This window comes from Teleopsis dalmanni, chromosome 1, assembly GCF_002237135.1.
Source record: "Teleopsis dalmanni isolate 2A chromosome 1, ASM223713v2, whole genome shotgun sequence".
NCBI classification, from domain to species: Eukaryota; Metazoa; Arthropoda; class Insecta; order Diptera; family Diopsidae; genus Teleopsis; species Teleopsis dalmanni.
In genome coordinates this window covers 55,071,064-55,085,496 of record NC_051846.1, presented here as the reverse complement: position 1 = coordinate 55,085,496, position 14,433 = coordinate 55,071,064, and the positions used below count along the sequence as shown (strand labels likewise).

Below are 14,433 nucleotides of genomic sequence, written 5' to 3'. Positions count from 1 at the left end.
ATCTTAAAAATGGAGAGATGACACTAGATGAAGAATTGATAATTGCCAAATCACTTCTCTGGGATCCCAATATAATTTCTGCGACACTATCCAGTTGCGTTAAATTATCACAGTAAGTATATATAAAGTAGAGACAATAATACAAAAAAAAAAAGACATTTGGGATATCTCGCAACGAATTTTGGTAAATGTCAATATTCTGAACAACTTTTACCATTACACTATATATGATGAATGTCAATATTTTGAACAACTTTTCCCATTACACTATATGTCGATATACTCGTAGCTTAATTTTAGAAATATTGGGTGTGCAAAACTGTTGCAACCAAAGACGGCATTGGATCACCTTTTCATATTGCATATTGATAATTACTATTATTATCGAATTTCATATATATATCGTACTCCGTAAAAAAAAATATTGCTATTAGTCACATTAATCAATAATAAATTTCACAAATATTGTCTTATATCTGATATCATGTCTCAAGTATAACATAAAGTTTCTGAACTTACAATTTCGCATATATGATAACTTTATTTAATTTAATTTCATTTCATTTTAATAATCTTTTACAAAAAGGTAGATAGTTTTTAAGGAAATATATTCAAAAAATTGCATTACCAGTAGAAGGACGTCAATGTTTGTTGTTTTTATCAGACTTAAAATCCTTTGGTGCATATGGACCCAGTCAAAATTAAGTTTAAAACTCAAATAGATTTGGTAAATTTCTTTTAAATTAAAAAAAAAAGTTGATATAGTTGTCTTTACTGTTATCTTGTTTTTAGTTAAAATCAAATTTCCTAAACGTACCAGTACATTTAATTTTTGTAAAAGTATTTATTGTCACAGTTTATTTAACCAGATCAATTTTTATTGAAATGCAGCTATCGTTTCTTTTTAATCAAATCAAGTCAGTTCTCGGTGGTAAACGGTACTATATCGATACATTTGTTGTTGTTGTAACCCGCTGGGATCTACTTGTGAAGTTCATGACTTGGTGACGGATATATATTGTGTTGAATTTGACTATTGTAATTTATCTTTATTCTTGTTCATTTTACTGGATTTTTTTATTGTTAACAATTCTACAACCTATGTTTTCCATCCACGCAATGATTTTTTAATTCTCAAAACCAAGTTCTCAAAACCGTCATATATATATGCCGATTTTGACATAACACAACGCGTTCACTTTCGCTTCTTTTCTCTAACGAGCTTAATACCGAATTGCGCGACTGTTACTTTTCTACGCATTCGCAAACTCGGCGAGGGTTTCCATGCGCACCAAAACAATAAACCCTTAATACTACTACTACTACTTCTACTTATCCTACATTCTCGCCTAACCTAACGGGCGCTTTCCAGCGCTTCATATATTCGGCTACCGTTACTACGCCGCCGGGTACCTTATGGTCACATAACTTTGAAACTTTATACCACTTATGGTTTAAAACAGCGGTAACCTTATAAGGTCCAAAAAACTTAGACCTCAATTTTAAAGCTAATTCGTATTGAGTTCTTTTTATTGCGACTAAATTCCTAACTTTACAAATAGTTTTTTGCTTTCGTTTCGAATTAAAAGTCTTTCTATTTCTCCTGTATACGTTTCATATTTTCTCTATCCTCAGTGCGATAATTTGGATCCATACGATGGGCTGCTTTTACCAATCGGTTTCGTTCTCGCTTCATATCCACTCTTGACAAGTCTTTACGTTCAGTTATATGATTTAAGTAATTTAATTTATTTTTGGAATCGTGATTTGTATCATTCCTTTCTCTAAATATTGCAAGGACTCTTAAATATACGTTCGGCATATAATTTTTTACGTTCTCTACCTCTAATTTTTTATTTTTTTCGATATTCAGGGTTCATACGTCTTATTCTCTTATTTAATGCTTCTTTAGCTTTTCTCGAATTGACTGTTACATCCTTTTGTTGGCTTTTCGTGTTAATAAAGATTCATTTATGACAGACGTTTGTGATATGTTATATATATATATATATAGCTGAATTATATATATATATCTATATAATAAAAAATGTAATTGTTTCTATTTTTTTCCAATTCAAAACTACATCTTGTTGCTTAAAGTGTTCACATTACTAATATTTTTGCCTTTACTAATATTAAAGTACCTTTATTGAAATAACATATTCCGTGGGCTACATGTGTATAATGTTTTAAAAAAATAAAATATACTCCTCGAAATGGTACAAACCTTCTCGTTATATATTATTTTTTCCATTATCTTCTTCCGTTCTATCAACATCTGCTATTCTAACACGTCCAGCGAAATCTGCACAAATGTTAGACACTTCATTCATTTCTGGCATATTTAGCTGGATGCACTTAGGCCATATTTGTCTCCAAGTCCCGTTCATACAAGATTTTTTACCTCCTTCCAGGATTGGTTTAAATTTTCAATAGCCATCAGCATAAAATAATTTTTCCAAAACTATTTCATTAACGGATTGTTGTATCCATCTGTAGCACTAAATGTTCGCCGAAGATAGTAGAATTTAAAATTAGATATAATTTGATGATTGTAAAATGGATGTAGTATACTATAACACCCTGGTGACCTTTAAAAAGGCCTTTTTCTGTATTAAGTAGTCTTTACACACTTGTATTTTTTACTATCTCTTTTTTGTTTTGGATGAGCCAAAATTAAAGGCCTTACAGACTCGCTGGGTAGAAAAGGCCTTTAAAAAGCACTTCAGCACGAATTCTGAAGAAGGTATGTGACAAGGCCTTACACATTCGCTACGTAGAAAAGGTCTACGTACTACAGGTTTTCTGGACTGCTTGAAACAAATTTCTTACATTTTTGCTGCGTAGAAAAATACCTCTAAAAATTTTTAAGAAATACATACATATATTTGTAATTAATTATATTTATTAAAACTCCAATATATAATATTATAATAAAATATATTGAAATTGACAATATTAATATTATTATAAGTTGAATAATATTTACATTTTTTAAACTAATAATATTATATAACTAATTCTAACTATATATAAAATTGATTTAAACTTAAATTATTAACATTATTATAAATTGCATTATATTTACATTTCATTAATATAATTTTCCTTACTTAGGAATTCAGTACCTGCAGCTTCTGTAATATAGTGCAATATTAGACAATGTATTAGGGTGCCATTAACTTTCGAAATTCGTAGAATTTTACGCGGCACTCCACAGATCGGTTTATTTTACTAAAAAAATAATCTTCGTAAAATTTTAGTTTAATTGGATAAGTGGAAATGGCGCCTCAAGAGCCCCAAATATTGGAAAAAAAAACCATTTTTTCCAAAAAAAATTATATTTGATTGCTTATATCCCCGACAAATTTAATTTTACATAGAAACTGTCTTCCCAAAAGTTATAGATCTATTAATAATAAACAATTCACTAATGCAAAGTTTTTTTGTATTTTTAATAATTACTGAATAAAATAAAAAAATTAGCTGAAATCACCCGATTGAATTTAGTGCGTTCTATGAATGCTTGTTACGGTTTGTTGTTTACTAAATTTGCTAAGTATATTAAATTTATATACTAAGTATATAAATTTAAATTTGCTAAAAAGTCTGACGTCTAGATGCATAAATCCATCCATGGATGCAAAAATGTATTTCTGTGTTATTCATTGGAATAAGGTATTTTATCGTCTTTTTGATCTCTAAACTGCTATAACTTATTACTGTAAAATAATTCAAAGTGATTACATTAAAAAGTGTTACAGTTCAAAGTTTGTGAGCTAGTGGGTTGACTGGTAGTAAATTACCATCAAATTTATAAAGAACCAGATACCAAGTTTAAATTTAAAATAACAGTTACTCCTACACTACGCAACAGATCAAGAGGAAATTTAGAAATTGTAGATCAGAAGATTGCAACTGTCCTTGATGCTTGCAAACAGTGGCGGAACTGGACCGACTCTGGACGTCGGCGACATTAGAATTGTGAGGCCCCCTTTATAATCCAGTTGTAAAAGTAAATGAGTTACATTCACTTTTATCACAAAGCATGATTGAAAGTTTTATTGCTAATTAAATTAAAATAAACACAAATTAAAATAAATGAATTTTCCTCATTTTAGCTTCACTCAATTTTTCATAATTTGCTCCAGCTGCTATTTTTGCTTCAGTTTAAAGAATTTCGAATGGAGATAGTCTCTCTTGGATCATCATACTTTTCTAGTACGTCTTAATCAATTTTAAACTTGAGAAGCTTCTTTCCGTCGAAGCTATACTGACTGGAACTGTGAACATGAATCTGGTTACTATATAAACATTCGGAAATATTTCGAATTTTGTTAATGCCATTATCAAATCAAATTGTTCAAATTATTTATTAAGTGGTTAGAATCCACAGTCGGTAACTTTTTTCGAAGCCCCTGTGGGCGCGAGGCCGTCGGCGGTCGTCGACATCGCTGACGTCAAGCAACGCCACTGCTTGCAAAATTATTGATCGCAATACTATTCGTCTCATTGTCGCCAAAATTAAATCGTTAGAACATGATCAAAATCCTGTTTTTGTACGGAAATTTCCATTAAATAAAGAAAGACTTGTTCATTTGTATAATTGAAGTAGAAATTTTTATTAAATTAAAATGTTGCATATATACAGTTTGAGAAATACATACACAAATATTTAGATGTAAAACATAAATTTCAAAAACATAAATTCTTCAATAATTAATATATAAGGATTTTTATAATAAAATTAATAATTATTAAAATTTTTATTAATAATAGTTGTACTTATAGTTAGGATAATGGGCATAGGAAATATATAAAAGCAAACTTGTAGGATAAAGCACATTCTATTAATCTTTTATGGAAGTTATAGATAAATATTTTCCCATAATGAGAAAGTATTAACTGTTACAAATGCGTTGCTTCCAATTATCGTAATAGTAATTTTTTTATTTTGGAATTGACACGCAAACAACTGCTACCAAATATACATATTAGGGGCTATAATGTCAGCGTCAGATGTTGCTTACTTATTAATTATGACTCGACTAGCAGTGAACGTTCGTTGGTTTGTTTGTTAGTGGGAGAGGTATGAAATTAAAACATACAAGATCCTGGGAAAATTTCATTCAAGCACGACTCCTTACGCATATTTGTTTAAATATAAGCTACGCAATCAAATAGAGACACACATACCTTCGTCCATAATAGAGTTTAGTAGCACCAATGCGATGCGTATCAATACCTGCAAAATTGCGCTACGAAAGTACATAAAGTTCATCAGTTGAAAACCCCACTTGCTGCTTCTGCTCTCCTACTATCTTAGGTATTTCTCGCTTATAGTTTAACTAATGAAGACTTTATCAATGCAGAATATAGTTTTAAATATAAGTATTTTTAATACGATTTTAGGTATTCTAAATTTTCTTAAACTTCGTCAAGTGTTAATATCCTTAGTAAAATACTGCTTTAGGATTTACCATTAAAATTAAAATAGTCCTTTCTTCTTTTTCTCTTTTTTGCCATCGACATTATCGCTGCTGCTATTCGCACCCAAGCTACGTCTTTTTAGTTCTTCCAGCGTGATATGATTAACTTCTTCCCATTCTTTCTTTTCTCGATCAAATTCACGCCTCTTCTCATCTAACTCACGTATCTGTAATTCCAGCGCTTTTTTGCGCTCTTCATGACGTCGTGTTAGCTCCAATTCGGAATCCTTTAATTTCTGCATTTTTTCTTTAACTTTCATATCGAATACTTGTTCCATTTCAGCTTCCATTTTTTTCATTTTAAGTTCGTGTTCACGTTTCTCTTCTTCCATTTGAGTCAAAGGATTTTTGTTGGACAAACGTGCCTTACCATCAACGAGTCCCAACTCTGACAGTTTACGGCAGCGATAGTTTTCATAATGAACGTTATTCGTGACATCTTTGAGGTCTTGTAGATGTGTGCGAATGACCATGTTTCTAAGTGCAATGAAATCGCAATGTGTCAAATTTTCCACTTCAACTAAACCCCAAGGATATCGTCGGCCTCTTACCTTTTTGCCATCGACTTCAATAATGGTATTTGCACCTACAACTGCAAATGGTACACGATTGCGTAATGTTTGTGTTGTTTTGACTTCTTCTGCTGCATCTTCAATCGTAGACGGAAAATCATAAATTTTTATCTTATGCTGTGCGATTTCATTAAGTATCTGTTTTTTAAACAAATGTACCTCATCGGGTGTGAGAGTGTCCGCTTTTCCAATGACTGGTACTAAATTAACTTTATCTGATAAACTCTGCATGCAAGCAATATCTAACGGCCTTAACCCATGGCCAGAAGGAGCAATAAAATAAAGACAACAGTGTACACGATTATCCGGAATTTGCGTTCGGTGCACACGCGATTCTGCAGTTAAGTACTCTTCATATTTGTTGTCTACATACTCAAGTATTGGTACCCAACAATCAGTGTTATCAACTGCATCCCCAAAACCAGGAGTATCTACTACTGTTAAAGTTAGATTCACACCATTTTCTTTGAGTAACACCTTTGTTGCTTCTACAGCCACTGTTTTCTTCTTGCGTAGCGAAGGTCCTGGATACTGTTCATTATTATAGATGTCCGAGAGAAACATTGAATTTATTAATGTTGATTTACCAAGACCACTGGCACCTACTACCATCAATGAAAATTCAAAACCACGCTTCACAGCTTTGCGATACACTTGATTTGGCAAATTGGCAAACCCCACATATCCAGCTATCTCCATTGGCTTGTTACGTGCTGGTAGAGGTGGCTTTTGCTTCTGTTGTTGATTTTGGTTTTCTTTTTCCTGCAGTTCGGTTGTTAATTTATTTGAATCTCCGGCACTGCCGTTCGAGGCAATCGAATTTAAAGATCCATCGATATGACTTTTGCTTAAATTTGGTGGCTGCTGTGGCAGTGACGGCAGTTGCTGCTTATCTCTTAATGCTAATTGTGCCAGTGTACTAGGCAAGGATGATATTGCACCATTCACTGCATTTGTTCTAGGACTCTGCATTGTATTCTTTTGATTTACTGATTTATTAATGAGTGCTAATTATTGCTTATATTTATATATATATTTATTTTGCACTTAATTCCTGATTTTTCGCTACTTTGTCACACCTATTTTTCGCTTTCTGTTTTACTTTTTGTACTTCAATTTGTGTCAACAAAATATTGTATTGAGCAAAACATTTATCAATTATTATTCACCAACAGTTTGCAAGAATGAGACACACGCGACTGATTCCAGCGTTCCATATTTTTCAATACATATGTGAGAGCAGGCTAAAAATAGTGCTCTTGCACTCAATTTATGGATTCATACAAATTATTATCGCTCTTATTAAGCACTGCCAGTTGCATTTTCTACAACATTTTTAAAATGCAATAATTTTTTTAAAAAACAATCAGAATTATTAAAATCTCAAAAAACAATATTAAGTATTTTAACATAACGCTATTTTCCGTTTTTGTGCAATCTTTCAGTTTTATCGTCATTATTTAGTTTAATATAATATAGTAAGAACTTTTATATATATATATGCACTGATTCTGAGCTTCACATTTGGCAGGATCCGAGTTTGATTCCTGGTACTTGCAGTCTCAAAAATAATTGTTTACGAATAATTAAATACAAGAATTATTTTCAAGACCACTGATGATGGGTATTTGGCAATACTCGAAACAGCTGTATGGTCAGCCAAAAATTCAATTAATTAAAATAATATAAAAAATAAAATTTTTGTTGTTGTATTTTACTACTGTTCGAAAAAACCTCTTTATGAAATATAACAAGTTTGCTGTCAAAAATAATAGTCACTTTCGTCTGGAAAATTTGACGTTAAATTACAACTTTTATATATGTATGAAATATTTTTGTGGTCAATATTATTATACATGCACAGTATATGCAATGAACGTTTTAAAATAAAATGTTTCAAAACTTCTAAACGATAAAAATATCAATTCATTTTTAAATTAATGCTGACAAGTATACAGTACTATTACCGTAAAATACACATGCACAATTAATAAGAATAATAATACAATATTTATTATGTCAATTAAAGTGATGTTATATGATTATAAAGAAATAGTTTCATATACACATATGTTAAAATAATTTACCATCATATTCCATAGAATTGTTTAATAAACATGTAGGTTAAAATTAAATTGCAAAACTTTCTTAAAAGAAATATGAGTTAATATGTATTATAGATAATTATTGATAATATAACATAGTTATATAGATTTAATAATGCATGGATGCTTATTAATAACGTATAATATTTAAAAAAATCATCAAGCTATATAAACACAAACAAAATATAATCATACATCAATATTTAATAGAATTATTGTTATGTATATTTATTATTTGAGTTGGCAATGTTAAAATAAATTGCCGCAAAGACTAATATGCGCTCATTTTGAATTTGTCCTCATTTTCTCTATGTGATAGGAATTATAATAAGCAAATATTAAAAATAATGCAATATGACATAAACTTGGCACAACATAGTATACAGGTTCACAATGTGGATAAGAAAACATTAAATGCGATTAAAAACAATTGCAATAACAACAACGATAGTGTTTCACACATTTTCTGCATAATGTGCAATATAAACCTAATGCTTTAAATGTGTTTTCTTTGCGCATGACTCACATTCTCCCACGTCGTGAGTGGGGAATAAACATGTGCCCAGAAATAAATGCAGTATAAGTCATGGATATATCTACATACAAATGTACGGTTTGCTTCCGACTGTTAAGAGTTCCGAATCATACACCATAACATATCTTAAGTAAATAAATACTTGTAATACAGACATGTTTTCCATATCTAATAAAAATTTAATATTGTTATTTGATAAAAAATGATTAATCAGAATATTTTCGAGACAATAAGTACCAGCAATATTTATTTAATATATTTAACATTTACAATTTTACGGACCGATATTTAAACGACCAATGTCATATTAAGTAGTAAAAAAATGTAAGCGATTTTTCCAAAATTTGTAGTCAATTGCGAAAAAGTGGAATCGCACCGAAAAATGATATATACTTACTTATGACACCTTCTGAAATATTGTATCTTGTTATTGAAATTAGATTTAACACAGTTATTTCATGAACTGTGAAACTTCTCATACGATGTCATTTGATTACATATCTGTAGTCTATGGATTAGGATTTTTGTTTGACCTTCTTTAAAGGTATATCAGTTTGTTATAATAAATAATCATAACATCAATCATTATGTTCAATTATTAATTAATAATAGTGATTCCAGAAGAAGCAGTCGAGTGTACGTACCAGATCCACTCGTCAATAAAAACGACCAAGCGCAGCTCACCACTCTCAACAGGTACTATATCAGCAAATCTCCAGGAGCTATAAGAACAATTGCCAAATTATATCATATGAGTTTTGTTTTAATGTGAGAATCTGAAATCGGATTCCTTAAAATAATTTAATTTTATTGAAACAAGTTTAATTTTTATTAAATTAGTTTAGTTCAATTTTGATCAAATAAACTGTTTTATTCACTGAAACTCTTACACATAAGCCTGCAATAATATATGAATTCAATTTAAATCCAAATTTTAAAATTTTCAAATCAAATTAGAACTAGGTGTTTAGTAAGTACATTTAAGTATTCCCGTAATATTGAGTTTTAATATTCTAAAATCGTCAATAAATAACATGAGCTCATTTGGGTAGAAACAAGGAGTACTACTCTTATGTTCTAAACCCATGCAAATTAAAATTAGAAACCATACATTAACTTAATTTTTATAATGAAATTCTAATAGAATCTTTATTTTTAGTAAAAAGTTTTCTAAAATATGCTATAAAATAAATCTGAGACTTATACTGCTGCTAATGTAGGATTGGTCTCTATGTATCAGTTATGAGTATGGTTTTAATGTATTATACTTTTAATTATTAAATATAATGTAAGTAATGTATATATGACTTTTTCCTCATAGAAGCATCTATATATTTATATTGTATGATAAAACAAAAAAAAAAAAAAGTCAATAATAAATAAAAAAACCAATTTATTTCAAATACAATGCTGTTACTTCGAATGGATTAAATCTGGGTTGTCGAGACCAGATGCAATCGCGAGCCAATACAAATCGCTATACAGATTAGAGGGCCGTAGAAACAAATACATACGTTCATAATTGTTTTCAACAAAAATATAAATTAAATTTAGTTTTATAAATTTATCAATTTAAATTTATTTATTTGGTATACTAAAAAAATAAATTAATGTAGTTTTATCAATATATCAAAAGAAAATTTTCGTGGTGTGGTAGATTAAAAACATCCCAGCGGGACTTTCAGTGCTGAAGTAAACAATTGATTCAGCGCTGAATGGTAATGTCTTGCGCTGATTATTCATGGGAAACTCCTAATTACTTTAACACATGCATGTCATTGAGGACAAGCGCTGAATCGTTCGATTACCTTTTCAAATTTGTAATTAACATATCATCGCTGACATGTTAGCTTACCTTTTCAAATTTGTAATGCAACATATCAGGGATGTATGTTTATTTATCTTTTCAATTGATTTTTAAATAAAATACTAAACATTTTTTGGATGAATTATATTTTATTTTTATGTTTTATAAAATTAAAATATTCATATTTACATAAAATAATATTATAACAAAATTCTCTCAAAAAAAATTTAAAATTCTGAAATAGTAGACATGATCTGAAATATGATATGACTGTGTTAATAACCCAAAATTTTTATTTTTTAGACTACTAACATAAAACATTGAGTTACCAATAGAACTTGACTCAATTCGAATATCCTAGGGACGTCAATGTTTGTTGTTTTTATCAGAATCCAATCCTTTAAAATCATTTGGTATATATGGTCCAAAATTATTAAAATTAAGTTTAAAACTGAATCATATAAAGCTAATTTACTTTTTTTACTTTTAAATAATAGATCTAATTGTTATTTTCATCGGTTAACTGAAGAAATGAAGAACATTTGAAAATCATGACGAGATTCTACTTTGAAATCAGAAGAAATTTCTAAATTTAATTTTGTCCACTGTTCTCTGTTGATTCATTATATAATTTATATATAATTTTATTTTTAATCGTTTAATATGAAAGTATTTTTTTTATTAAATTTTAACAATTTTCGCGTTAGTTCCATGTAATTATATCGACAATTTTTATTGGAATTTTACTCCTAATGGTAAACGATGAAACGTTAGTCTATCTTGAGATATTTATTAAATAGATATACAAATTTTCATTTAATTTTTGTTTTAATAGTATTAAATATCCTTTTGTTTATATTTCAGAAACAAAAAATTGCAAAATATAATGATAAACACAATTGATTCATATCAAGGCCATGAACGAGATTTTATCATTATATCGAATGCACGTACAGTTGGAATAGGATTCCTATCAAGTTATCAACGTTTAAACGTAGCTTTGACTCGTGCAAAGCGATGCCTCTTATTATGTGGAAACTTTTCTGATTTGGAGGTAAGAAATAAGTATTTCTGAAATAATATATTATTTATTTATAAAAATTTATTTAAAACAGTCGGTACCGGTATGGAAATGTTTATTGGATAATGCACGAGAACGTAAGGTTTATTTCGAACTAAACGCATTTTCTGCGGAAAATATTGAAACTAATGTAATTGACAAAATTAGAATTTCTGAGCCAAAAAAAAATGACAATATAAAAAAAAATAGTTAAAATTAATTTATTTTTCATAAGTAAATGTTTGTATTTACAATAGACAAAAATTGAGTTTACATCATTTACATCAATAATAAGAAACGGTATATCGTTGTTTCTTCATTCTATTACAAAGATACTCTTAATTCGAACCATTCAATGTATTAATCTATTTACAAAACATTTTTCATCTTAACATATTTTTTTTTATTAAGTCGTTTTTGTGTGTATGTATTAGTAGTGCTAATTACTACGTATAAATTAAATTTATAACTTTATTTCAGTTCTTATTTATCCTAAGGTATAACAATTTGCATATTCTTTATATAGCTTTATTAATTTAAAAATGTATTTTCTAAGAAGCATGTTTAACATATATTTAATTCATTTTTTTTAAATCATTGTTGGAAAAAATAATATTTTTTATATATTAATGTTAATGAGCTCTATAAGCATTAGCAATGAATAGTGTTATTGATCAATACTGTTCACTTATATCAGATAATTAGCTGACATAGAGTGCTTTCAATAATACTTCATATCCATTTAAAACATTTTAAATATTGAAACTATTATTAATTTATAAATAAATAAAGTTGCTTCTAAGAACTTTTAAACTTTCACAAATTTATGAGATTATGTGATGTGTTTAAATATTTATCACAGTTTTATACACTGTTTAATTTTATATAATAATAGTATATATCTTTATATCAATTTATATTCTTGTATAATAATGCAGAATAAATAAATCTGTGATATATTTTGTATTAATATAGTTGAGTAATATATAAGTATATATAATAATTACATAAAGAATTTTGATTATTTTTCTTTTAATATTTTTCAATGAAAATATTGTTAATATGTTATGATTATTTAAAGCTATTATAATGAATAAATTGTGAAAACGAAATTTAATCAATTATAATGCAGAGAATATTAATTAACGTTTGAAATATTATATTAAATGAATAAAAAATTAAATATGTAATATAAAAAATGCTCGTTTGTACTTTTATAAAACAATATGTTTTTTTATATAATAATTTGACACTAGATATAAGATATTAATTACTGTACAGACTATATATTTATATTAAACATAATAATCATTATATCATTATAAATTTTGAACGAATTATATGAATAAAAATAATTATGAGAATAAGTTCATCAATTCTTTTAGTAAAAATAAAAGTATTTTATTTTATAATATATCATATAAGTTGCCTTATATCCTTCAACGATAAAAAAAAATATATATTATATATATAATATAATAATATAATATTCTTGTATTTATTATTATGTTGAGGCTAGTTGAGTCAGTACACTTGAGCACTTTTACTCTCTATTAACTGCGAGGTTTCTTCATAGCCCCTCTCTACGCCTTGACTGATTATTGTTTATGACTTCATCAGACTAGGCATTAATTAATCTTAGGTGCAGATCTACCTCCACGAGAGGCCTGTAACCATTCTGAGATTCGATAACGCGGTATTGGTAAGTATGTCAGTTTTCGTAAATTTTAAGGTCCCTGAGAATGTCATTTGTCCTAATCTACCATGGTACCTTGAATATTCTCCAAATACTCTAATATATACTTTTGATTTCAAATTATATTTTGATTTGGATTTTTAATTTATTAAAAAATTTTAAAATATTAATAAGCAACTAATTAACAAACTTTTTATTTCGCCTGTAAAAACTGAAAAGTATTCCAATATTAATATTAAACCACCACTAAACATAAAATACAATAAACTTAATTCCAATTAAAAATAAATTTATTATTTTAATTGCCAAATATTTTCAATAATAATTTTGTTAATAAAAGGGGTAACTCGTCAATTTTTTTAAAAAATTTTTATTTGAATATATTAATATTTTCATATACATTATATCTATATTTATTTTTTTAATTTATTATTTTATTTTATATTTTATTATTTTTATTTATTTTATAGTTTGATATATTTATTTATTATTAATTTATTATTTTAAGTTTATATATATTTATTTTAATACTTATTTTGATTTTTATGTTTAATATAAATATATATATAGACAAATTTATAGTGTTTATGTTTTTTAAATATATAATTGTAACAGGTTTATTGAGTTTCCAGTCTCTTATGTAAATAATAAAATTTCGGTTAAATATTTAAATATTTTTAAATAAATGAAGTATAATTTTAAACTAATGTTCTATTTAAATACAATCAAATGAATACTAATCGGACGAATTCATCTAGGACGGAAGGATCCAGTGAACATTTCTGTTCACTTGACTTTCTGTATGGCATACAAGAATATAATGTTTAAACAGTACACAACAAACAGTAAACAACAAATTATAGAAATACTTATATGTACATATAATTACTTATTAATTTATAATAGTGATGATCAAAGTGTCGGAGGGAGCGGAAGGTATGTATACACACAAAGTTTGTAAATAAAACAATACCTATACCTTACACAATACCCTACAAAACCTATATGTATGTTTAACACCAGAATACTTTAATATTTAGATTTTATTAATATTAATTTATGGAGAGAGTTTAGAATAGAAACTATAAAATATATTAAAAAATATTAAACAAAAGTTTAATTTTAACAAAAAGGTGATCTGTAGCCGGATATAAGTAGCAAAAAAATAC

At 27.7% G+C, this 14,433-nt stretch overlaps 1 protein-coding gene across 1 annotated transcript; it reads right to left on the bottom strand.

Moving 5' to 3' along the window:
• Positions 1 to 5,075: 5,075 nt before the first annotated feature.
• On the bottom strand, positions 5,076 to 7,271 carry LOC119668249 (protein peanut). Its single transcript, XM_038077698.1, has one exon. The coding sequence runs from the start codon at positions 7,031 to 7,033 to the stop codon at positions 5,489 to 5,491; it is 1,545 nt and encodes a 514-aa protein (XP_037933626.1). The 5' UTR covers positions 7,034 to 7,271; the 3' UTR covers positions 5,076 to 5,488.
• Between the last annotated feature and the right edge of the window lie 7,162 nt (positions 7,272 to 14,433).

Excerpts from the sequence above, each read along its gene's own strand:
- LOC119668249 (XM_038077698.1), bottom strand. The coding sequence starts at position 7,033 with ATGCAGAGTCCTAGAACAAATGCAGTGAATGGTGCAATATCATCCTTG.